Source organism: Rhea pennata, chromosome 8 (genome assembly GCF_028389875.1).
Source record: "Rhea pennata isolate bPtePen1 chromosome 8, bPtePen1.pri, whole genome shotgun sequence".
NCBI classification, from domain to species: domain Eukaryota; kingdom Metazoa; phylum Chordata; class Aves; order Rheiformes; family Rheidae; genus Rhea; species Rhea pennata.
In genome coordinates, this window is record NC_084670.1 from 19669219 (window position 1) to 19694729 (window position 25511).

At 38.8% G+C, this 25511-nt stretch overlaps 1 protein-coding gene across 1 annotated transcript; it reads left to right on the forward strand.

Moving 5' to 3' along the window:
• Nucleotides 1–1791: 1791 nt before the first annotated feature.
• LOC134143327 (very-long-chain enoyl-CoA reductase-like) lies at nucleotides 1792–25109 on the forward strand. The gene is made up of 13 exons (XM_062581325.1): nucleotides 1792–1871; nucleotides 11154–11204; nucleotides 11708–11759; nucleotides 12104–12148; nucleotides 13633–13736; nucleotides 15786–15901; nucleotides 16025–16130; nucleotides 20681–20753; nucleotides 20842–20885; nucleotides 22281–22338; nucleotides 23107–23195; nucleotides 24254–24299; nucleotides 24402–25109. The coding sequence occupies exons 1-13, from the start codon at nucleotides 1845–1847 to the stop codon at nucleotides 24527–24529; spliced, it is 939 nt and encodes a 312-aa protein (XP_062437309.1). The 5' UTR covers nucleotides 1792–1844; the 3' UTR covers nucleotides 24530–25109.
• The last annotated feature ends 402 nt before the right edge of the window (nucleotides 25110–25511 follow it).

A 25511-nucleotide genomic window follows, 5' to 3' on the forward strand; every position in this document is an offset into this window, starting at 1 on the left:
ATCCCCTGCTTTCGCTCCCGGCAATGACCGCAGGAACTCTTCTGTAAGTGATTCTAATGGGAAGCGCTTAAATGAGATAGATTATTCTGTAAATCAGTCATTCAGTAAGTTATTCTAGTGTACCTAAATTTGTTGTTTTACACATTTTTTTATTAGGTGCTCTCAAGTTTAATCATGACACACTGAATTTAAGTAAAAAATTGTAGTTGGTAGAAAATGAGGGACAAGGCCCCCCAAAGAAACCAAATGCTTATTTAGTTGCTATGTTTACATGTTGATGAAACTTAACATTTAATTCAGACTACGTGACTCTAGTTTTATGCCAGCTGCTTTGAATGAAGATACACTGGACAAAACATGGAGTGAGTCACAGCAGGAGGGACTCAGGACAAGGGTTTTGGTTCATTTTAAGACTAACTTGTTGTTGGCACAGTACACTGAATGTTACCGTCCTTCTGCATTACAGAGTCAAGGGTGAGGTTTTTTTCTAATACATAACTACTGTGAAACAGAATAACAAGCTCTAAATTGCAATTTTGCTGTTCACACTGTGATCTGAGTTGTGTTCCTTACAGACTTTCTTCCCTGGGCTGTACATTGAGCTCATACATCATCAGTTTGCATAACTTCTCTCTGTCCAAAGCACCTTCTGAACATTTTCAGATATAGAGGATTAGTCTAAATAGTTTTAATATTTCTTGAATTACTTTTACATATTCCATTTGATTACTTTTATGTATTTTTAACATTTTCCTTATATGAATACAGAATGTGTGGAACGGAAATATACTGAAGGAAATATGAATTTATTTGGAAAGTCAGTCAGTAATTTTACTTTCTTTTTCTTTAAAATAAAAACCCAGAAAGATTAGCCTGGCCCAGAGGTTAACTGTACAAACTCGTAATTGCCTTAAACAGGAGTAGCTCCTGTTCATAGATTTGTCTAAATTTACAGCAGTAGTAAAGTTCTGTTCTGTTGGGTCTTTCTGATCCACCTTCAGGCTTTCTAGTAGAGCCTTTTTTTTTTTTTTTTTTTTTTTTCATGAAAGCTGTTCTTTGATACTGCATTTAAGCAGCTTTGATTTTTTTTTCCATTCTATGGAGTCAGGTTAAATTTAGGGATTGCAAAAGGTTTTTACACAGTGCATAACATAAACATTCCTGTTTAATGGAAATCTTTAGTGGTGAAAAAGCAAGTTCCTTTATAGCATGTAGGATTTGCTGATATCTAATTACTTTAGCTCTACAAAAAAAGGATGTCATTTGATGAATACTGGTTAGAGGAAAAACAGTATCAGTTTCTGTACTGCTTTATGCCATGCGTCTAAGCCTCTGGGGCTGCGGGCGCAGCTCACGCTGAGGAGAAGAGCCGATCCCCGTGTAGCTCTGCCGGCAGATCGCTGCTGCAGCGGGACGTTTACGGTCAGAGAAAGGAGGAGGACTTTTTCTGGATCTCCATCGATTATATTTTTGCCGGTTCTCTCGTTAAGACACTTCATCTCAGTAAAAGTAGGAAATACGGTTAATTTCCCGAACTACCCCTGTGCCGTCCGAGGAAGAACACATTCTCCTTTTGATTGAAATGCCACGGAACTGCCACCTCCGCAGCCGGCGCACGCTGCCGCTTCCCTCCCCCCGCCGTGCCTGGGCACGGGAAGCTGCGGGACCCGGAGCGGCCGGAGCGGCCGGCGCCCCGCGGCGCCCCGCAGCGCGGCGCCCCGTCGGGGCGGGGCCAGTGCCGCCGCCGCCGCCGCGGGCCGGGCGCCTCCTGGTTGGCCGGGGCGCGGGCGCGGGCGCGGGCGCGGAGAAGGCGCGGGGAAGGCGCGGCGGCGGCGGCGCGCAGGATGGGCGGCAGAGCCGGCTTCTTCGAGGTGGGTGCGGGCGGCGGGGCGGGCTCCCTCTTCCCCGCTCCCTCTGCACGCCGGCGCCGGGGAGCCAGGGGCTCCCGCGGCGAGTGGCCGCCGCCGGAGCGCGGCGGGCCGCGGCGGAGGGGTGCAGTCCGCACGGCGCTGCGAGGGTGCCTCTGAGCGGGTGAGGAAGTTTGTGTCTCCAGCCAGGAGGACAGCTTCCAGTCTGGCTCCCTTCAGCACTGTGCAAAGTCCAGCACACCGAGATGGCGCAGACCGCGCGCTGTCACCACAGGAGGAATGCAGCAATACTGCCCTGCTCAAAGGCTGAGAAAGTTATGCTGCAGCACCTCTGCCCTTGAGTATATTCCACTAGCCCTCTATTACAGTGCTGTGTTTGAGTCCTGTATGGGAAATAAAAACTATCCAAAGGAGGTTAGTACATTCAGTGCCTTGTATGTATACAAGGTGCAGGGTAACATAAACCTGAAGGATATGGAGGATAACATATCTCATCAACTTCCATAACCAGCTATACTAACTCACTTTGACAAAGACAGGCTAATACATGGTTGTATGATTGGTTAATACAAAATTTCTTAAGAGATTGGCACTTGCTAAGTGATGGCAAGCTGACTATACTGACTATGTTTTTGCAGGCTTACACTTAAGCTTTTTCAGCACAAGATTCACTTAAAAAGGAATACATTTTTTCCCCCATGTGGAATACAAACCAGATGGTCTTATTGCATTAACTGAGTCTAAAATAATCAGAAAAGCAGCTGCTCCTTACCATGACCTAAAAGTTCAGATTTTGCTTTTCAAAGATAAAAAAAGTTGCTTTGGATGTTGCTAACCCTTCAGCAAAATAAGTTGTCTCTAGCCAGGGTGGGAGAGAGGCAAGAACCTGCACAGGGCCTTTTTCTCTGCAACATACAGTTCCCTGTGGAATTTTAAGAAAAACAATGGTGTTTCACTGTCCCTTTTGGCATTTTCATCCAAAGTCCTGTGAGACCCAAATGCAGGACCAGGCATGCATGTGATATCTGAATGTCTCCAGTCATTGTCTGGTATGTGGACTTGTTCTACCTCAGCTGTACTGAACTTATATATAGTACTCATTACTGGGAGACCTCAAAGCTTGGACATCATTATTGTTACTTGATTGCACAGCTGGAGAAACAGAGGGAACTGCTGTGACTTGCACCATCTGTCTAGGCAGAGCAATAGCAGCAGATCCAGGTCTTTTGAGTTCTACTCCAGGTACAGAATGCCTCATGAGATTACATGTCATCCTTGCATGTCTTCAGTCCTTTCCTCTGTACAACAGACAATGGGTGGAAGCAGATTTACCTAGATCATCCAATGCCTAGATCAACAGTGAGGGGGTTCTGTGTGGGCTGTGGACAAAGATGGCCTAGATAGCTCTGAACAGTGCTGCTGCATATCACTTTCTGTTCTGTTGTCCCCACTGATGTGCTTTCTATTATAAATTCAAGAATGCTTAGTATGTTGAATTACAGTTTCCCCCACCATACCTTTAAAACTGAACTAGTAACAGAGAAAAGGTGTCTCGTCTCTCCTAAGGCTTTCTAAGTAAGAAAATGTCTACTGATGTTACAAACATTAGTGTTCTCTGTGTTGAGGTGCTGTATAGTCTTGTACTATTCTCCATATGTCTCTAAACCATTTATTCTTTATTGCTTTTGTGTAGTGCCTTCTTATAAGAATCACAAAGCACTTCATGAACACTAAACTGACACTGTCTGAAGTTTTTGTAAGATGACTGTTACCAACTAAGCAGAGGTTTACTGGTAGAATAAACTGTTTTGTTTAGTTTGTATATTTGATCATGCTTACTACATAATCAGTTTCATAGGCTACTGAGTACATAAGAACATAAGTACATAAGACCTTTCCCATAACCATGAAAAAATGATTCCCCAGTGAACAGAAGTACAAAAAGATGAGGAAGAATGTCAGACTGACTGTGAGTGCTCGGACACTGGCTATTCCCTTCTTTTTATTTATGAATGTCTTTCTCATTGCACATAAAGAGAGAGACAGTTCAAACACAAGCGTCACAGTATTAAGGTGACTTTTAGGAAGCCAATGGAAGGCACAGTCAGCTTTGGAAGTACCTGTAAGTCCTTATTTTGAATCGTCTGTGTTCACACTTAGTACCAAGAACTATGAGCAAGAACCTAATTAAGCCAAGGTATGCTGGACTTAGTGGATCTACAGCAAAAACAACAAAACTAAGTGACTGAATGATTTGCCTATAGTTATTTTGAAATGTCTGTATTAGAACTGATATGCAAAGTCAGGTCCCTGTCTTTATAGCTGCCTGTAGGTTTCTTATTCCGTAATAATGCTGGTATAATGGTTTTGTTTACTTCAGGTACTGGTGTGTTTCTAATTTCACCTCATGGCTGTTTTATCACTGATATCTCAAGATACATTTAGTAAGAACAGCTACGTTTTAAAGAAATACATGCATACTCTGCATCCATACTGTATTTGACAGTTTGAAGAGATTCATCTTTCAAAATTCAGGAATCTGTGCTATAGAGACTTATATCTAGATAATTAATATTCTTTAATAGTGTTTATTTCTCTAAATTGATTAGATGACAATTCTGCAGTTTCATAGCTAATCGTACAGTTTGTACAAAAAGTGCCTGCTTTTCTCTTTTCCCTAAAAAGGCCATTTACATGACATGTTAAGATGTAAATGTATGTACAGAGCTCTGAAGTTAGGTTAATGAATTCTACCCTTCCTTGCTACTTGACAGGTGCAGGTCTTCAAAAGCATTTAATACCAAGTATGGTTCTCTGTCTTCCTAGAGGAAAGATACTTGAGCAAATATATTGTAGAAATAAGTATCGTAAAAGCTTAGCTTTACTCTTGCTTTCTTACCTGTTTTGGATGGGAAGTGGCTTTTTAGAGCAGTGATAACCAACAGTGTTTGGAATCGTCACTCCCTGAGGATACATTGAGCTGACATATGCCTTACAGCCTAAGGCAATAATGTACAGGCCCCCTTGCTGGCATTCAAAGTTTCTCCCCTTCTAACTGTGACAAAAACCCTCTGAATTTGGGGGGGGGGGGGAGGTGACTACTGCCTAGCTAGCATTGCGGAGATGTCACAGCTCCTGTTACAAAGGTTTCTCCCTCTCAGACCTATGCTGCCTAGAGCCTAGTCAAGCAAGAAGCCTGCAAACAAGTGCCAGAAGCAGGGCTGCTGGCCCGCAGGGCGTTCGAAGAGTCTGTGTGCTCCATGAGCTGCCTGTAGCGAGACAAGGCCATAGATGAGATACCTGAGTGGTAATTTAAAGGGGTTTTGAAGATTTGAAGGTAAATGTCCTGCTGTTTGTAAATGTCTGTTCTGCTGTTTTAAGTAACATGTAAGAGTATTAATACAGAAGGATTAGAAGATGGGGGGAAAAATCTTTCTCTTCTCTTGCCAGTTTTCTATACACTTAGCAGCACTTTGTATAGTCAGTTTTGCTGCTTCACCTAAAAGATAGGCAATTTGTCCTTTTTTCTGTAGAGCTTTGAAGAAAAGCTTTTAATATGATATATGAAAATGTGATAGTGAAAAACTACTTGGCAAGGAGTGCCTAAGCTACTCGGGGTTTGAAGGCTGTGTTTCAAATCAAAAGTCTCATTCTAAAGAAAACAATGGATTTCTTGAAGTATATTTTAAAAAATGAGTATAAATTGTGTAAGCAAGTTCAGCCCTCAGTATAAAGGCTCCCAGGGCTTCCAGTCTTCCTACATGTCAATGAACAGGAGAGTCCCATGATATTTATAAGAAAAAAAGGAAAATTTTTTCTCTCTTCAGTCTCTTCAATTCTGTGCCTGAAGCATACACTGAATGTGAATGTGTCCATACACACAATGGTCCACAAAGAGTAGTAATGGAATAACTAAAGGTATTTGTGCTCAATATTGCAAATCACAGTGCTGATGCAAAGAAATGATTGATTTCAGGGAGAATTTATAAACATCTTCTGCCTGAATATAGTCATTGCAGAAAATTATCATCATTAGTCAGAGGCCTGAAGGAACAAGTATTCTGTGTTATGTATGGAAAAGACTATGGAATGCTACAGAAAACCGTGGATGTCTAGTTAGTATTAAGTAAAAACTGGCTTAGGTCCTCAGATGGAGGCACTCTAATCTGCTGATTGGAGACAGTGATGTTAAATGAATGATGCCACTCTTTGGCATCATGGGGAAATCACCAATGTGCTGCTCTCTAGTCAATGCCAGTAAATGCTCACCAAATCAGTATTAACTGGTGCAGGGTCCTTTCTCATCTCATGCAACCTGCTGGAAGATGTCACACTAGCAAAAGCTGGAAAGTTTTTATAAGCTTCAAGAACCAAAATTCACTGTGAGAGCACACGCTTCTAGTAGATCTCCCATTTTGTGGAAAAAAACCTCCAAACTCCCACTCCACAAGGAAGGGATTTTTTTTGTTTCCTCCATGTGTTTTATACACAGAATCACTGGATCCTCTGTCAATTATATAAATGGATTTGTCTTTCTGAAGGATAACTGTTCATACCTCTGTACCTTTCTGTTACTGTAGTTAGATCCAGATCCACAAAGGGAGTTAGGCTTTGCCATACCTTCAGGTTAGGCACCCAGCTAGAGGGTGCATCCAGCGGGAGTAGAAATGACAGTCTGAATTTACTCAGTGCTCCGTCCTCACTATGTGGTATCCCAAAAGGATACTGACTGCAGGGAAAAGAGCTGAACAGAATGACAATGTTCTTGAAGTAGTCCAGAGAGGTGGAAATTCAGGATTTCTCTTCGGTCGGGGCCCATCCTTTTTACCGGAATATACTCCTGTTCCTTTTGGCCTGTCTGTTTTGGTCTCATGGATCCTTTATCCCTTGCCTGGTCGCCCAGGTCTGTGGTGGGGAATGGCAGAGGGCAGTCTAGAATACAGGTTTTCCACTAAATGGCAAGGCGTTTAACTGTTACATACAAAGCATGAAGGATTAGACCATCTCCCTGGATGACTGTTTACTTTCACCCGGAAATAATCTAAACATTGTGTTTTATACTGACCTGGGGATGAAGGTGACCACTGAATTAAGGTCCTCAAGGATTTAGCTGCAAGCATACCTAGCTAGGAAATCTGAAACAGATGGAAGAAGTAAAAATGTACTAAGAGTTTTGGCACAGTGAAGATGATGGTACTCAAAGATATGCATAGGAGCAAAACTAGGAAATTAAGGAATGATTACCTAGCGTGTGTCTTGTGAACTTGTGAATGTTAGACATCTAAATTCCAACAAAGTGAAATTTAACTGTGTAAAACCTTGTGAATCTGTGTATCACTATCTTCTCCCTTTATACACAGTAAAATAATTCATTGGGATTCTGAGCTCGTGAAATACAAGGCAATGGCTTTGGAGAGGTAGGGCTTTATTTAGTTTGACTCTTACAGGATAAGGTACTGCACTCCACAGTTAAGAGGATGGAATTTGTCTTTGTGGCTAAACATTTGCCTCCGTTCTGTTTTGTGAATCCTTCACACACCATGTAGTTAAGCTATGGAACTTCTTGTCTCAGGACAAAGTGGATGCTAAAAATTTACATAAGTTTAAAAAGCAAGTGAATAAACCAATTAAAAAAAAAAACATGAAAAGCTATTAAATACAAAGGCACCACTTCTGGTGCAGGAGAATCTTGATCTGTATGTCTGTCTGACCGCTGCCCTCCCTCCCCCGTTGCTACATTCCTGCCCTGTTTTATTACTCTTTCTGAGGTACTTGTTGTTGGCTGTATCAGAAGAAAGCAATACCATTCTAGATGGATCCTTAGCTAGATCTGCAACCATTCTCACATTCCAATGCAAGGATGTTTCAGACTAAAAGTCAATTGTAGCACCAGCAGCATAAACATAGTTTTGAGTGTAACTATACTTACAGAAATTTCCCTTTGGCTTAACCCCACTGACTTCTAGAAAGTTATTCTTGATTTGCCCAAGTGTGAGATCAGGCAAAGGCATGCTTACTTCCTTCAGGAACAACTCAGAATGCCAGAGAAGTCTAAGGAGAAGAAGGAAATGACTGATTGCATAAGAAAAGGAAGATGTTTACAGTGATTGATTTAATTAAGACTATGGCAAACATTGGACTATTCTTTTAGTGATCAGATTAAAGGAACCTGATTTACGTAAACACTCAGAGAGAATTAATTCATTCTGCATTTCTCTTACTTTGGTTTGGTTGATTTCCAGACTGTAAAATAAGCAATTTTTACAGAGTAATTTAAAAAGAAAGCAATCCAATATGTGGTTATGTTAGTGCTCACAAAATCTTACCAATGTACCAATCTTTAATGAGTCTCCTGAGTACAAATGGCTGCAAATAAAACTTCCAAGATGCACAGATGTGATAAGTGTGTCAGTATTTCCATAATGGTTGTCACGTGAGTTTTGAAGGTCTGTTGACACTTTAGCATTTTACATGGCTTTGAAGCGGGGGGGGGGGGGGGGGGAGGGGAGGGAATAGGTCAATTATATTTTTGTAATCCTATTGAAGGGAAATTGTATCTTAAAAAATTATTTTTAAACATTTTGTCTACTCAATTGTTTTCCCCATTGATAAACTTTTTCTCATTTCAATAAAAGTTTAATAGTTGAGTGTACTTTTCTTTGCATATGCTGTATTTTTTTCTTTGCATTTTACCCATCTAGAGAAAAAAAAAAAAAACAAATATTTTCCTGTTTTTAAAGAGGATTTCATTCTTTGTTCCTGACACACTAGAACAAATTTATCTTCTAAACTTTGAAGGGGTACATTTACAGTCACTTCCAAAAGAGTTTTATAGGTATCTTGCACAAAGATTCTGATTATTGATGGAGTTCTATTAAAAGTAGTCTTACAGAAGCAGTAATTTAAAAGGCCTTTAAAAATTTACCAGATTAGTGGACTCTAGCACCTTATTGTGCAAAATGCTTTGAAAACACATAGAGATTAAAATTCTCTGAGCCAAATAATTTATGTTTGAAAGGGATGATACCCATCAGTGAATGTTTCAAGGACAGATTGCTGGGTATCTAAAACTGTTGCCAACCAATACATTAACTGACTTGATGCTGAGCTGTGAAGACTGGAAACACTGTGTTTAGTGCTATGTGAGTTCATGTGACTGGCCATTATGTTCAGAAAAGATAATATTTCTTAACTTGGATCAGGCTTTTCTGTCTCTTCTGTGTTACAGGGAACATCTAAACACTGGGAATGCTCTGACATAGCTAAAGAGCATGATAATTAGAATGATTAGATAATTAGAAAATTAGAAGAAACATTTACCTTGTTTTCACTCTGTCTTCACTGTGTCCTTGCACAGCTTTCCACACAGCTAAAGCTGTGTTTCTTTGTTCCCCTTTCTGAAAAGGGAAAAGGTGTAGTATTTGCTTAGCTCTTGAAAGTAACTGAAATGTTTTAAGTTTAGGAATGAGTGTCCAAAAAAATAGAAACATTGAATAATTGATGTTGGAAGGGACTTCTGTAAGACACCTAGCTCCAGCTTCCTGCTCAAAGCAGGTGCAGCTAGATCAGATTGCACAGGGTCTAGTCTGGTCAGTTTTAATTATCTCCAAGGATGAATATTCCACATCCTCTCTAGGCAACCTGTTCTTATGCTCAGCTATGCTCATGGTGAAAAGAATTTCCTTATATCTGATTAGAATATTGCAAATAGTGTCCATTGCCTTTTGTCATACCACTGCGCACCTCCATGGAGAGTCTGGATCTGTCTTCTCTATATGCTCCCATTAAGTATCTGAAGAAATGGGTCAGTATAGGCAGTTATGCCAGTCTGGCCTTCAAAGAGACACTTTGGAGTGGAACCAAATAGCAGTGTAGCAGGTCTTGGCTGCTTTGTTGGTTTGTTTTTCCCATTGATTTCAAAAGTTCATGGAGATACTTCTGCATTTCTGTGCAACTACTCCCAGGAAGACCATGGAACAAAAGAAAATGCTCTACAGTCTTCAGTCTGTCCATAATGAAAATAACCCAATTAAAAGATGGTAGGTGGCAGAAAGACATAAGGCCGATTCTGTACTTGACTTGGAGAGGATCTCTAGTATAGACATTGAAAGTGATAGACTAAATCTGCCTCTGAAGGAGTCTGGTCCAATTTGTATATGCTATGTCATGGGAAGGAGACTGCTCAGGCTGTGGGTACTGTTGCAGTCTGTAGGGCAGCCCAACGGTATTAACTGACACAAAAGCTGTGAGATACACCAAAGGTTTCAATAACCCCTGCACAAGTAGGGTATTAGTATCTCCTGTGGTAAAGACTGGACCTGAAGCGCTGAAGTGCTCTATTGCTGCGCAAACAAAGAAAGAACAATTTAGGACAAGTACAAGAAGGAAATAAGATACTCTTACCAAGTGATCTCTTCAGAGCAACTCTATTAGAAAGACATTGGACTATGACTTCTATTTTTAGTTAGGAATCATATTTAAAGTTTAATGTTAATCTCTTCTCTTGGTCAGTTAATACCAAGCATAATTAGCAACAAACTCTTTGGTACTAAGTAATGATAGTCCCAGTCATCTGGTGTGACAGATAAGCTTTGAAATTTCACTCTTAGCTATGCCACAAAGTTCCATTACAAAATATTTGATGAGAGCAAATTAAATTAGAAGACCGATGTATTTTGGGTTTTGCTACCATGCTGCTACTGGGTTTTGAAACATCTAGGGACTTTTCTGCTTGGCTGTTGATTAAAATCATAACCTTTTGTCAAAATCTAACAGGATCACTGAAATAATACCACTCTTTCCTTTTCCGAGTTGTGATGACACTACTGATAGGCATTAAGAATGCTAATACGTAGTTACTAATGCAGATGATCTGAAGAGGCAAGAGTATCACTGAATATTTCTGTCACAAATTCTAAAGAATTTTTGAACAAACAGGGTAAAGATGTGGAGTTTAATATATCTGCCAGTATTTTCCACTTGCTTCACAATTACCATATTCTAGAAATAAAGCACATGAACCTTCAAGCTGTATATACTCAAAATACTTATATGCATATATATTCACATGTGTGTTATTATTCTGTGTCAAATTGCCTTTCTAGTTTTGTAAATCATAAAAATTCTGAAGGTAAACTTACTCCTTAGTGACTGCTGTGAAAACTAACACTCTATCCTTTGTTTGTTCCTTTTTTTCCTAACATAAGGACCCCTCCCAACATATGTGCATTTTGATCAATGAATTAGTCACTTCTGCTTAATAATTACCATTTTGTATCCTCTCAGGTGGAAATCCTTGATTGGAAGACAAAGAAACAGCTGTGCTTCCTAGATAAGGTAAACCAAAAATATGTTTAAAATTGTAGGTGATTATTGAAAAATTACTAAATTTTCTTAAGTAAATTTAGTGTTTGCAAAAAGTATTTAATCTCCTGATAGCCTTTCTTTGGCCACTGAGGAGGCAACTACCATGCACGCTTATTCATGCTGCCTACAGAGTACAACCCTTTTTCAGAAAGAGCTCTTGGGCAAAGAGCTTGACTTCAGCTGCTTCACTAAGGCAGTGCCAGTTGTGCCTTATTCACTCACAAGCCATCAATCTGTCATTGCTGTTGTGCTAACCCTTGATCACTGCTACTGTAGCTGCCTCTGAAACAAGAGCCACAAATTAAATCCTCCCCTTTTCTTGTAAGAAGTACTTTGAAACGTCCATACCAACCCTAGCCACCTATAAGAAAGTTAAAGGTATATTGTTGTCAAATTTGCATTTCTACTTGAATAGTCTTGAACAGTCATATTTCAAAATATGCTTTATATGTATAATATTTTTTGTTGCCTAGGTTGAATCAAATGCCACGATTAGGGAAATCAGACTGATGTTCCATAAATTATGTGAGTATAACTTTTGCAATAGTTCACATCATATTAGAATACAAGTATATAAATAAGAGAAAATTACATAGTTTGGAATGTAATATATACACACATAATGCTAAGTAAGTTGCACATGAATGTGATCATGGTGAGATTTCAAAATCACTTTTCTTTATAGTATCCTCATACATCTTTGTGTTTTTCCTGCTACTTAATTTCTCACAATTTCTTATATTCCATGATAATATAAATAATCCTAAAAATCTTCAACTAAATCTTATTTTACTGTGTTGCATTCATTATAATAGTTGATCATCTAAAAACAAGTATTATAAATTGCACAATTCTATATGGTCTTGCAGATCCTCAGTGGTATCCAGCAAGGCAGTCGATAAGACTGGATCCAAGTAAGTACTTGTGAAGACTAGAGTAATAAAACTCTGGGCAGGATGCTGGCATAAAAAGTGTACTTTGCATGGGTATTAGATCTTAAGAATGAGTTTCCAGCTATGCTAATTAGCATTGTGAAGGCTGAAGAGAATCCTGAACCATTTTAATTCTTTGAAAGTATTAAACAATGTTCCACGCAGGTATCTGGTGCTTGGTAATTAACTCAGGAGTCTGGACATTGTTCTAACACACTTGCTAACTACTGAGCACCTCTGCTTTGAAGACAAGCAGTATGGAATCTAGATATTATTTTTCCTTAGCTGCATTGAAATGATTTCCACAGTGATGCTCAGCTGGGAGTACTAAGATGGGCTATGAGTTATAGCTGTCAGTTCATATAATCCTCTGCTCTCAGGCAGGAATTATAGTTCTTCTGGAGTAAGCTGATGCAAAATACATTACCATGGATATAAGATTTGCTGACATAGCTGCTGCCAGCTGGCTGACTTGATTAATTTAGATATAGGTATTGCTAATAGAAGCCTCTTAGTACGTTGCACAAAAGAAAGTCTAATTGCAAAACTGTGTTAATTCATCTTAACATTCAGTATAAAGTGTAGCGTTTTCCTTGTTTTTGCTTCTATTTGGCATAATTTGATTTATACATTCCCTTAGAATTGTGCTGGTGGAGATTAATTCATTGTTTAGAATCTGTCCATGGAAAACAGGAGCATGAGTATCCTATTTCTTTCCACAAGTATCTGCCTTGTCAGACCTCTCAAAGGGCTTATGTTGTGAGATTTGCTGTAAGAAAACGCTGGCCTTCTGATGATTCCCCCAAATCCTGGAGTTCAAAGTTCAAGCACCAGCTTAGGCAGCTTAAAGCTGGAATGTGTCTTGTAGGTTGAAGTCTTAACATGGGAAGTTAAAGAAAGTAAGTGTCTGGAATCATTCTGAATATATGAGATATAACAAAGCAGGGAGAGAGTGCCTCATCTCTGTCTTACCTCCTTTTCCCAGGGAAAAGCCAAAGTCCTGTGGAATCACCTTATAGTTGTTTGGAAAGAAAGGAGGAAATAAAAAGTTCTGTAGGAGGACCTTCCAGTCTCAGCTTATCCCAGCTTTGGTGTATCTGGTGATGAGCAATGAGAAGAAGGGAAGAGGGCAGAGAGATGGAGGTGCAGCTAAGAAGTCAGTAAACTGAACTAAAAGACAGTTACCCATCTACAGCAACTTTTGCTGTAGTAGTGAAGAAGCAAGTCTAGCTGGCAGATAGGATTGAGAATTCTCCTAACTGCCTAGATGTGTATAAGAAGGATGTGTGATTACTGGGGTAAATCAAAATTAAATACAAACATTTTTTTAGTTTGTTACTTCGACTTCAGTGAACCCATGTCAGACCAGAGAGTCTCACAGCTTGATTAAAACACAATATAAGGCTAAGATGCTAACAAAGTTGACTTCAATTTCACTGAGATGTAACTACTTCTTTCCTTCTCAGAAGGAAAGTCCCTGAGGGATGAGGATATCCTGCAGCACCTCCCTGTTGGCACAACCGCTACCTTATATTTTAAAGATTTAGGGCCACAGATAGGATGGACTATGGTGAGCTATGCTACAAATCTGAGACATTTTAATGGATATTTCTCCATTATTAATCCTTACATCACTTTATCTCCAATATTTCTGCATGATAACTGCTCTAACAGTGGATGCAGGCAATGAATCCTCATCACTTCTATTCATTTAACCAGGGAAACCAGTAACAGAATATTTTGGAGAGCAGCAGATAAATTTGCTGCTGGGTAGGCTGGCTCTACTGAACTAAGCTGCAGGTTCTCACATAGATTTAGATGTCTAATGCAAAATCATTGGGAACTCGGTGTCTAAATGTCTTTGAGGATCTGGTTCATAAGGCCTATATAACTTCTGACCTCTCCTCTCAAAGAACAGGATTATACTCCTATGAGTTTTCCTGCAAAGAGGCATGTGAGTGGTTTTACATTTCTGTAATTCAACTGACTTTAGCAGGAAAATGCATGAAAGTAAAGTTGGCTGTCTGTGTGTGGCTCCACCCTAGGATGCTAATGGCAGGCTCGTGACAGCTGATCATTTCTGCAGTATTAGCAGCCATCCAAGAAGGCTGCACACATTTAGTCTCTTAACTCAAAGGCTCACTCCATCACAGCTCACTCAGCAGGTGATCCTGCACTGCTGTTTACGCAGTGAGGTGACCTTTCAAAATCTTCGGAAACTCTACAATGTCCATATTATCCACTAGTTCTAACTAAACAGCACAGCACGGAGGGAAAGGTATCCGTAATTTAAAGGCACATTTAGCATTTTTTAGCTATGTGACACTACTAATATGTATGTTTATGACAAATAGCGAAGACAATATTAATAAAAGGTAAAGCAAACAAAAAATCATTTTCTGCAATACTAAGTCCCCAATCATTACTTTGGATGCTCTGCAGATATACAGCAGTTATACAATCCAAAAAACAGGAAGAAGTTATAAAGACAATACAGATTCAAGGTGCATATGCATTAATATACATTGAAATATCACAATGCAGAGTAACACCAGTCAACTTCCGCTATTTCATTGTCCTTCATTTACACTCTGCTCTCCTTGCCCTTTAAGCTACTTCATTCAAATGTACATTTCTTTTGAAATATTTTGAAAGAAACACTTCAATTTATGAAATAAAAAGACAAACTTCTCATCTACAATCAAATAGTACCTTTGCCAGAAAAAAATGTGATTCTATTGCAAAGGTTGATGATAATATAACTGTTCTGAGTGTTAAAATAGCTCTAAACACATTAGAAAGCAGTGAAACTTCCCCCCCCCCTTTTTTTTGACAGAGGCACACAAAACTTCTTTGTCCCTAATTGAGGTATGGACCTACCTTACTCAGTTATAGAAGAGGAAAATGAAACTATTAAAGCTTGGTTCAAAGTCAACCTCAATTTAAAGTGATATTCTTAAGAAATACATTTGAAATGAAATTAAGCTATATAATACTAGATAATAGCTTCCTTTGCCTCCCCCCCCTTTTAAAAAAACCCAAGAGATTGTTTGAACACAGAATGAAATGGTTGTTTTCTGGGACAAAATGATGCCAGCTCTGTATAAATATACAGCACATACATGTTTATCATGCACATATGTGCTATGTTAACTGTTCATACAAATGATGTCGTATGTGAATGCTTACAAAACATGTTTCCAGTTTAAACGAAATTCATTCATTAGAAACAAGATCCTTCTTTTTCAAGATAAATTCTTCACCAATTTTTATTTTGATCTAAAATAAAGTTTCTGAGGGCAAGAGCAGGGCAGTTGTGTAAATGTAACATGCATGCGCATTTATCATGAGCTCTGGGTTGCCATGATAACCATATTGTGTCAGCTGTACTGACAATGGCTGTAGTTCTATGCAATTACTGCAAATGCATTGCGAATGATTTAAATGCATGTCTGCAAGTTTCATATCCTATTCCCAAACCTGCTATTCCCTCCTTGCCTCTCCAAATGCCCTTCTAGGTCAGTGGAGGTGTTTATCCCACAGCATTACTTATTACAAAGAAACCAAAGCACAACCACCATCCGATTCAGCTGTCTAATTTTTCTTTCTCTTTTTGCAGGTATTTTTGATAGAATATACAGGTCCATTGTTCATCTATTTTCTGTTTTATTTCCGCATGCCTTTTGTCTATGGTCTGGATGAGAGGTTTACATCAAGCCCACATCCAGTAGTTAAGTAAGTCTGTTTGCAGGCCGTGAGCAGTATTTCTTGTTAGCATTGTAGTTTTTTATTCCAAATATCTTGCCATATTTAGTTTTTTTTCAGCATTCTTAAATTCTTTTGTCTTGCTGTTTCTAGCTTGGCATGTATCTGCCATTCTTTCCACTACATCAAAAGATTGATTGAAACAATATTTGTTCATCGGTTCTCCCATGGGACTATGCCACTGAGGAATATTGTGAAGGTAAACTGTGAAAGAATCTATCCATAGCCGCTTTATATATCCAACCTTGCCACCCTATGCTCTGCTGCTGCAGTACATATTTGTTGGTGTGGCTTTTGTAGTAAGGCACAGAAAATCTCACCCATAAACCTGTAGTTCTTTCAGAAGATTTCTTAGAGCAGTTTTGCTATTGTATAATCCACATGTTGCCCTACTGTTATCCATGTTACAGTTTTCTCATTGCTCTTTTAGAGTTTCTTGCCTTCACCATTCCCTTCTTTTCATTGAGGTAGCTCCCTAGGTATGAATTTTTTAATAACAATCTCAACTTTTAAGGTAATAGAGACAAGTACATTATTGGGAGGGCGGATTAAAAAAAAATCTGCTTTTTATAGCAGTTATTTTATAGCTTGCTTTCCCCAACACCATCTTTTCCATTTAGCAACTGTTTACCTTTAATTGTTCCAGCACAAAGCGGCTTGGCTGTTCTGTGTTGTCTTCGTGTGGCTCAGGAGCCCACCCTAATGTTATGAGTGCTGCTGTGGCACAGGGTGGTTAAGATGCAGACCTCCTATTTCCTAGATGCCTGTAAGGCAGTGCAATAGACTGTGTGGTTATGCATGGACTGTGGTTATTTAAAAAGTATTCACAACAGGATACATACTGCTATTCAAAAATATGTTTTATACTCTGAAAGACAGCTGATGATCATCTGCAGCTGGAAAAGCACATAGTATAATATCAGTATTTGAGTATTTAACACTCTGTATTTACACTGTCCCTTGGAATTTACATTATGGCAGTGATACTCCCAGCAGCTGAAGCTCTACTATGCAGCTAACTCCTTATAGCTGTGCAGCAGCTCCATAAGTCTGGTGACAGCTTCATGCTTTCTGGATGGATGGAAGGTCTGTGGCTAAGCAGTAGCCTTCAGAAAGAATCCTCCCTCGTAATTTACTCTGTTTTCTGAAGCATAGGGATGCATGGGTTTTTAAAAGGCTAGCAGCTCACTTAAAGATTTGACACAGTAGTAACTAATGCATGCTGAGCAGCAGATATGTGAAAATAGAAAAAACTTTACTTTGAAAAAAAAATCTGCATAGTGTGATAAAGTCTCATTTTTCCCTGCCATCTCTGACAACTGTTCCTTTCAGAACGTACAAACTGTAGTTGCTAAAATTGTCATTTTTGCCAGTCATTCTGAACATTTCTACTTTTCTGCCTTCTCAGGTTCATGGTATTGGCTTTCATCTGTGAAGCTGTTCATAGTTATTCCTCTTCCTACTTAGAAGTGCCTGGGTTTGATTCACTTTTATAATTTCATTGACTTCAGTGGTGTTACTCCCAAATTGTACCAGTCAGAAAAATATCACACCTTCTTCCCTTTTTTATCTCACATACAGATGGTAGATAAAGTTTCTAACTTTAAGTGTATGATTACATACATAGCAGATTGCTCGTTTCCCAAGAATGAAAAGCTACCTCTAAAAAGAGATATTTAAGTCATTGTAAGCAGAGATCTGAGAAAGGAATTGATGAGACTTGTGATTTTCACCCTTTGTCTTTGTTTCACCAAAAGGAAATAGGAATAAATAAGAATATAGTAGAAGATAAAGCAAAATGGAGAATGGGTTCACCAAAAGCAGGTCCTGTCAGACTAACATAGTATTATTCACTCTAAGAAACTTGATTTTTTTAGGCAAAGGTAAGGTGGAATTTTATCTGGTTTATCTGGATTTCAGTAAAGGACTGACTTGGGGTTAGCAAGAGAGGGATTAATACAAAAATTACATGGTGATAAAGGAGCTAACTAGAGGAAAGATGACAGTGGTTGTACTCTGTGAGATATTTAGTAACAAGGAAATTACTAATGGAATTTCTCAAAGACTGGTCTTTTGACTGTTATTGAACATTTTCATGGATAAAAAGAAGAGAGATTGTTGCTTTCTATGATCACACTCAGAAGAAAGAAAACACCAGATCTAAAGGAATATCATTTAAACTAAAACAAGACAAACAGAGGGATACATACTAGCCATGAATAAATGAAGGCATGGCATTAAAAGTAGTTTTGATCATCAGAGGAAATAAATTGGAATAGAGAACACAGAAGTCCTCAGAGATCTATACAGAGCTTTAAACACTTAGGAAGAATTTATTTATGGGATCCCTGCAATATGTGAACTTGGTGATATATGAGATCTCTTTATAAAGGACTGTTGTAAAGCTTTGATGTGCACCTGGAATATGATTCATGGAAACAATTTCTTTCTTTCAAGTGAGCTTGTAAGTCTGCATGTATTCTGCTGTTCCTACCTGAATCCAACTGGAGGCTTTTGTCTGAGCAGTAAGGCTTACAGTGGCCATTGGCCAGTTATGGTATTACTGCTAAGGACCTTATCAGCAGTGATCTCCACGCACCTTAAAACACTTTATATCTGATGGTCTTGCAGTAAATCATGTTCTTTGGATGAACAATACGTGCTCAGTTTAATTACAGCATATACTGTTGGGAGCTGAGCCATCTTTATAAGATGCTTTATAGAGACCATTTATTTATTTAATTTTACTGTACTAAAATACATTGCCTGTACCAATCCCCAAACTTATGGAAAGGTTTCTCATAAAATGCTATTCCAAGATTAGGAGCCTTTCAAGGCAAATTGTGCTTTCATCTAAGTTTGTACTGCAGTTAGTAGATTGTGGGTGGTGGAGGTAGAAATTAGCATTAGGGAGAACACAGTAGTTTATGGATAGGACACTGACTAAAATGCTCAAAATTGGAGTCCTTCCAGCTCTGCTACTTTTCCTGGGAAAATGAAAAGGCATTATGGGAAATCAATATCTCTGCTCTTTTATCCCACTAGATCAGTAATTAATGGTTAATAATTTGTTCTTTCTCATCAGTTGTCCAATAACACTTAAGTTCCAGAACAAGAATGTACTATATATTTTTACTATGCCATACCCAAAGGGGCCTCCATTCTGTCTGAGGTCTCTGGATGCTTTGGTGGCTCAGTTAATTCTGAAAAGAAGGTGGAAATGCAACAGAAAGCTTGATACAACTACTTGCAGCAGCAGGGGCGGTTACCCCTTGCAGCAGCATTTTCAGAAAAATGCACTGTCAGCTACTCTGCAAGCAGCTAGCATAGGTTGCAGATGCTGAAGTAATCACTTTTGGGGTATTTATTGCTAGAAATGCAGGTTTGGTATATACAGTGGCAAAAGGCTGCAAAACTCAAAGCCAGAGAAGAAGTTAATTCAGTCAAGACATATAGGAATGTAGTGATGGATAAGTGTTTTGGGCGTGTGGGCAGAAAAGGAAAGCTGTGAAGGAAAAAGCAGAAAGATCTAGAAATGTCTAAGGTATGAAGACCTATGGGAAGGCCAGGAAAACAGTGTCACCTGGAAGACTGAGAGGATCAGTATTTTACTCAAGAATAAGAGGGAAAGAATGATAGGAGGGAAAGAAGTGGTGGTAAAAGGAAGATAAAGAGCTCAGTTTTGGTCTTGCCAAAGTCCAGATGCAAACCAAACAGGCCCTGAAGTACTAGCAACTGAGACAGTAGGCTTGATAGAGGAAGAAACCTCAACTCATGAGAGACAGATCTATGAACAGTCAACAGAGGGACAAGGGTTAAAGTCTGCCTGTAAGAGAAGAGCACTTAGAGGTGAGAATGTAGAGGAAGAGGAATGGGCCAAGAATGGGCCTCCCTGCTACCCACAGATAGATAAGGAGAGAGCAGACAACCTGTCATTAAGATACTGAAGAAGTGATGAGTGTCTAGAGAAAAAATCATGAGAGAGAGAACCAGGAAAACCAACCAAAAGGTAGGGACCATTGCTTTAAATAGCTTCCCAGTGGGTAAAGCCCAAGTACAGACTGTGAGATTGGGTCAGGAACAGATCACTACAGCCACTAGTGAGAACTGTGTTGAGAATTTAGAGAATGGAAGCTGGATCACAGAAAGCCAAGAACAGCAGCGAAAGGACAAACTCCACTGAGGAACTCCAAAGATATCAGAGGGAAGGGGACAGAGGGAAGGGTCAGGCAGGGCAGCTTTGAGGAGGAAAAGTTAAACCATGGGAAGGAAAGGAAACTGACAGGATGGAGGAAAAGAGGAAGGGCAAGATATTGGCCAGTACAAAGTAATAAGCAGGGAAGAGACCACAGTGCTAAGTCAGGTTTTATAAAATCTCTGTGGTTAGCAAAACAAATCCATCTTTAATGTGCAGTGTTTATGGCACAGCATCTTTGGCCAAATGGCCTGTCAGATAAGAGGAATTTATTTTCAATACCAGGATCATACTTTCAAAACCTGTTTATAAACTAAATAGCTCTGAGATACTTGAGAAGAAATCATATTCTACAAGCACTGCTTCTTTCCTGCTATTTCTTGTTGTCTCCTCCAGCTTTGCCACACTTAGCGTTGCCATTTTTTTGAAGGATTGGTGGTTCTTGCAGTAAATATTGGCCTAGCAGACAGCATTGATTTCTCTTGACAAATGAGACAGTTGAAGTATCATAACGTTAAAAATACTAAAGCAAAGAAAAATTCCCTATTTTTCAGAACTGCTTGTATTACTGGGGATTTGCTGCTTGGCTTGCTTATTACATCAATCATCCTCTTTACACTCCTCCTTGTAAGTAGCAAAACAGCTCCCAACATGATTAAAGTCCTGTATCAGTTATATATTAGTCCTAATCATCAGTAAATGTTTTGTTTTATAGCCTACGGGAAAAAACAGATAAATTTTGCCGTTATCATGTTTCTGGTAGGTCTGTTGCTCTTTTCTTTTGTAAAATATTGAAACATGCTTCTTTATTTCTTATGTTGTGTAAATGGATGAGTGGATAGGATAAGCAGGTACTTACTTAAAACTAGAACAGTTGGACATACTGCTGAAGCTGATCACCTGCAAGCAGAACAGATAAAACTGTCTGTTTTAACGTGAAAATTTTGATTGAACATCCATTCTAAGACTGGGATATTTATCTGCTGGAATATGTCTCACAGTTTTTAAAACAATCTTGTATCCCTGTCCTGTGTTTAAAAGCCAGTGAGTTTTGTGAACTTCTTTGTAACTTCTTTTGTAATCGCAAAAGGTCATAAAAGTCAGAGAAATGGCCATCTAAATAATTATGTTGCTGTTAAATTCCAAGGAAAGAGGTTTATTTTTTGGGCTTCAGAAATTTTTTTTACAGCTTGCCTAATGAAGTAAAATCTTTAAATCAGTGTCTGTTTATTCTCATGGTGTCTATGACCATTTTATACTTACAGAAGCAACAACAGTTTAGTAACAAAGATATGCCCATTTTTAACTTGTTTAGAAGGTCAGCTGTTAACTTGCTTTGAGAAACTAATGATCAGTGACTGGAGAATCTCAAAGCAGCCTCCAACTATGAAATTTCTGTAAGTTAATATTCTATTCCCATTTTATAAAGAGGCTCTTTAACTGGAAGTATGGAGCTGGATATAAAATGCAGGAATTCTAACCATTAGTCACTTGCTTTAATAATTACACTTTGCAGACACTAGAGACTGTCTATAATTATATAAATGAGCCATTTCAATAGACTTGCCACATAACTGATTGAGGAAGCATTATTTAGAAACAGTGGAGAATGTTGACCCAACAATGTTCTATGATTCATGTCAATAAATCTCCAGAGAAGAAAACTGTTATTTACCTTAGGATTTTAATAACTTTTAAGATCTAAAACTGCCCAAATCAAGTTTTCTGGTGTTTTTAAAGATACAAGTATAGTCAAAAAATAAAACAACTATCCACTGGATCTACTGTTATCCTCTTTGATTTACTACCTTTAGATCTTGTGGAGACTATGTAAGAAGTAAATTTGACCTTTTGGCCACTGAATCCACTTTTGCTGGCAAATTTCATAGATACATCGCACAGCATGGTATGGCCTCATGTTTGAAGAGAAGATTAACAAAGATATTCCATCCTCCTATCAGTCAACAATCTTAGTTAAGAACATTTATTAAGACACTAACTACTATTATTTAGTCTTGTTTTACAATACTTTTTTTTTTTTATTTTTTATAGTATCCCAGGAACTAACAAAGGGAAGAGGAGTAAATAGAAGGGAAGCACTTTTTTTTTTTTTTTTTTTTTTTTTTTTTAACTCTGTTATGGCTTTTCTTGTAGCTGTGTGAAGCTGGAAATTTTTCTATTCATGTTGCCCTCAGAGACCTCCGGAGAGATGGTAAAAACTGCATTATCATTTTTCACTTTTGTGCATCCAGGCATTACTTCCACAGTTACACACTCTCATGAGAGGCCTGATCTTGGGTGGTGTTGATACCCTCCAGATGACTGCTGTGGAAGTGTAGGCTGTTCAGCATGGTAAAGATTGGATTCTACGGGAGATCAGACAGTGCACGAAATCCAACACCAGACTGTTAAATAACACTTCTTATCTTACTGTATATTTTCTTGGTTAAGGCCAGATTGTGCTCACGGAGCAGTTATATTAGTTACGCTGGTAGTGTAAAAGGAAACAAGTCTTCCAGTGCTAGTACAAGGTATGCTTCAGTAAGCAAGCAAAGCAATGTAACTGGCTCCTACAGAGGGCACAAGATCTCTCTGCAGGGCAGGGTTCCTTGCGCAAAAGCCAAACATGTTATGTTGAGCAACAGCAATGTCAAAACGCAATTCTGTGACACTCTGAGAACACTTATGATTTCTGAGGTCAAAACATACTTGGGATACCTCTTACAGGAGTGACTGTGATCAAAGGCCATACCTGCAAATATGATGTGGACGTCTTCCTAATGCCTGGAGCGTGAGCGTTTCCTCACAGTTATCCTATTCGTTCTTCTGGGTTCAATAGACATCCTGTTTTCCCATGTCCTGCTTATCCCACTGGCAGTGATGAGACACAAGAGTAGGCAGATTTGGGTTTTCAGTAGAGAAAGCTACAGTTTACCTAGGAGCGTCAATATCTTTTTATGATTTTTTTTCTCATCTATAGGATCCAGAACCCGTAAGATCCCATATCCAACAAAGAATCCTTTCACGTGGCTGTTTTTCTTTGTATCTTGCCCTAACTATACATACGAGGTATGTATTTTTAAACCAGATGCTAAGACTTTAGTTTTGCTGGGTATGTTTTCATTTCGTTATGAACGTTAAATATGGAAGGAAACCTTAAGACTGTTCAGTCCAATGTATTTCCTCTCTTCTCCTAAACCCCATGACATTTCTTTGGCCTACCACACTGCAGACTGGAACTTGTCTGTGCTTCCTCTCCTCCCTTGATGCGTTATTTATGGGCCTCAGCTTAAATACAGCCTCCAGACCCTGAGCCTATGCCTCAGTGTGGCTACCAGACAAGCTGCAGAGAGAATTTAAGGCAGGGAACATTTTGCAAACAAGAACAGGGAGATTGATACCGTGGGTGTGTTGCAGTAAGGGAATAGCGTTGCCCGGGAGATCAACAATGCAAAAATTTACAGCAGAGATATCGCAGTATGTGGGAAGGTAGTAGATAAATGAATAGAAGATATTGTTGTAGAAAAAATGAGAAAACTGGAGTATGCAACAGTACCTGCCAGGCCTACTTTCCTAATTCCACAAGTTATACCGTTAAACAGTAACTTGTGTTGGTGTGGTATGGAAGACTAAGTCAGTAAATCGCTTCGTATCCTCTAATCAGGAATCAAACTCTTGGCTCAGTTTAAAAGCAGTTAAAAACAATGCAATTCAAGGTAAAATGCATTCTTGTGCAGAAAGACTGCCTGAGGTCTTGACTTCAATGGTGATTAACAGATGTTAATGAGAACAACATTTGGCCTAGACCCATAGAAAATTGCCATTCCTAACACTGATGGAGGAGCAACGAACAAAATAAGCAGAGAAAATGAAAGGAAACTATGCTGTAATGCTTAAAATTTTACTCATGATAATTAGTATGGAAGCAAATACGAAGTTTTTTTTTTTTTTGTGATAACAAGACACTATACATTTTTTTCTGGCTAAAGGTTATTGACACCAGAAATTGATTTGGCTGACCTTCACTTTTTATTTACCTACATTAGGACAAGGTTGTTTTTGATCAATTGAGACATAAATGCAAATGCTGTCACCAGAAATATTTTTCATTTCATTTGCCAAAACAGGTTGGGACATGGATCAGTTTCACTATCATGACTCAGTGTGTCCCAGGTGAGTAATGTTTTAGTACTTCTCCTTGAAGTGTTGTCAGCATAAAAGAGTATGTCGTTTCTCTGATAATGAAACATCATCTTTTTTATTCTTTCTTTCCAGTGGGGCTGTTCACCTTGCTTTGCTTCGTTCAGATGACAATCTGGGCAAAAGATAAACATTACACCTATCTACGAGAATTCAAGGATTATCCAAGTCTTCGAATGCCAATTATTCCTTTTTTGTTGTAAGAAAAAAAGATGAATTGGAATATTGCATGGAGCTTCAAGAAGAAAAAGCTCATCAGTTCTTTTTATTCATAAACCTCCTGTCACATAAGTGAATTAATTAGGTGATTCTGATGCATGTTGAATCTCTACTGCTTGGGGAAATTGTATAGCTTGAAAGGTATACTTCCTTACACTCAAGAATTCCCTAATTCAGGAACATCTCAGAAGAATAAGACTTTATTGCTTAGCTGGTAGCCATTTCGATGGATCGGAGATATCGAGAAGCCCGTGCTGAAAAGCAGCTCCAAATTTAGCAGTGGCATTCAGCAAGTGTGTGACATAAGTACACCGGAATGAGCACTTACCAGCTAGCTTTTGGGGAGCTCAGCTCAGCCAGCATGCCCTGCTGGCCTGAAGAGAGCTGCATGTTCTGCCTTCTTTGAATTGAGAAAGAGAGTGCTGCCTGGGGGCAGGTGCTTTGTTAGAAATAACATTACCAAAGAGTATGAACAGTTCTTGGAATAAAGTAGGCAATATCTCAAATACCTAACTTGGGTCTAATCCATAATTTGCCAAATTAATGTGAAATAAGAAGTATTTGTGGATGTAACATCTTGTACTTTTTTTTTTTTTGTCTTTTCGATCAGTAAATTGCATACTAGTAAATAAGGTTTATAAGATCTAATCTATGCCGTATCTGTGATGTTTGGTGGCCTGTTTTCATATAACAAGTCTTTATGACACTAAAGGACATTTCACCTAACCATGTCAGCATTTCTGAATAATTTTTAATGCCCTTTGTAAACATATGCAGTGACTGCTAGTCCTCAGAATGCTAGCTTCCTTCCTATTTTTAGAGCCAGAGAGAAAAATCAGTTACATTTTGGACTTCCTGTGTTTTCTTTTTCACAAGATGTTCAGTAGGACTTCAAAGGGTTTTGTACAAACCTAGTAAAAAAAATAGACTATTGCAATCTATCTGAATAACATTTTACAGAAGCTA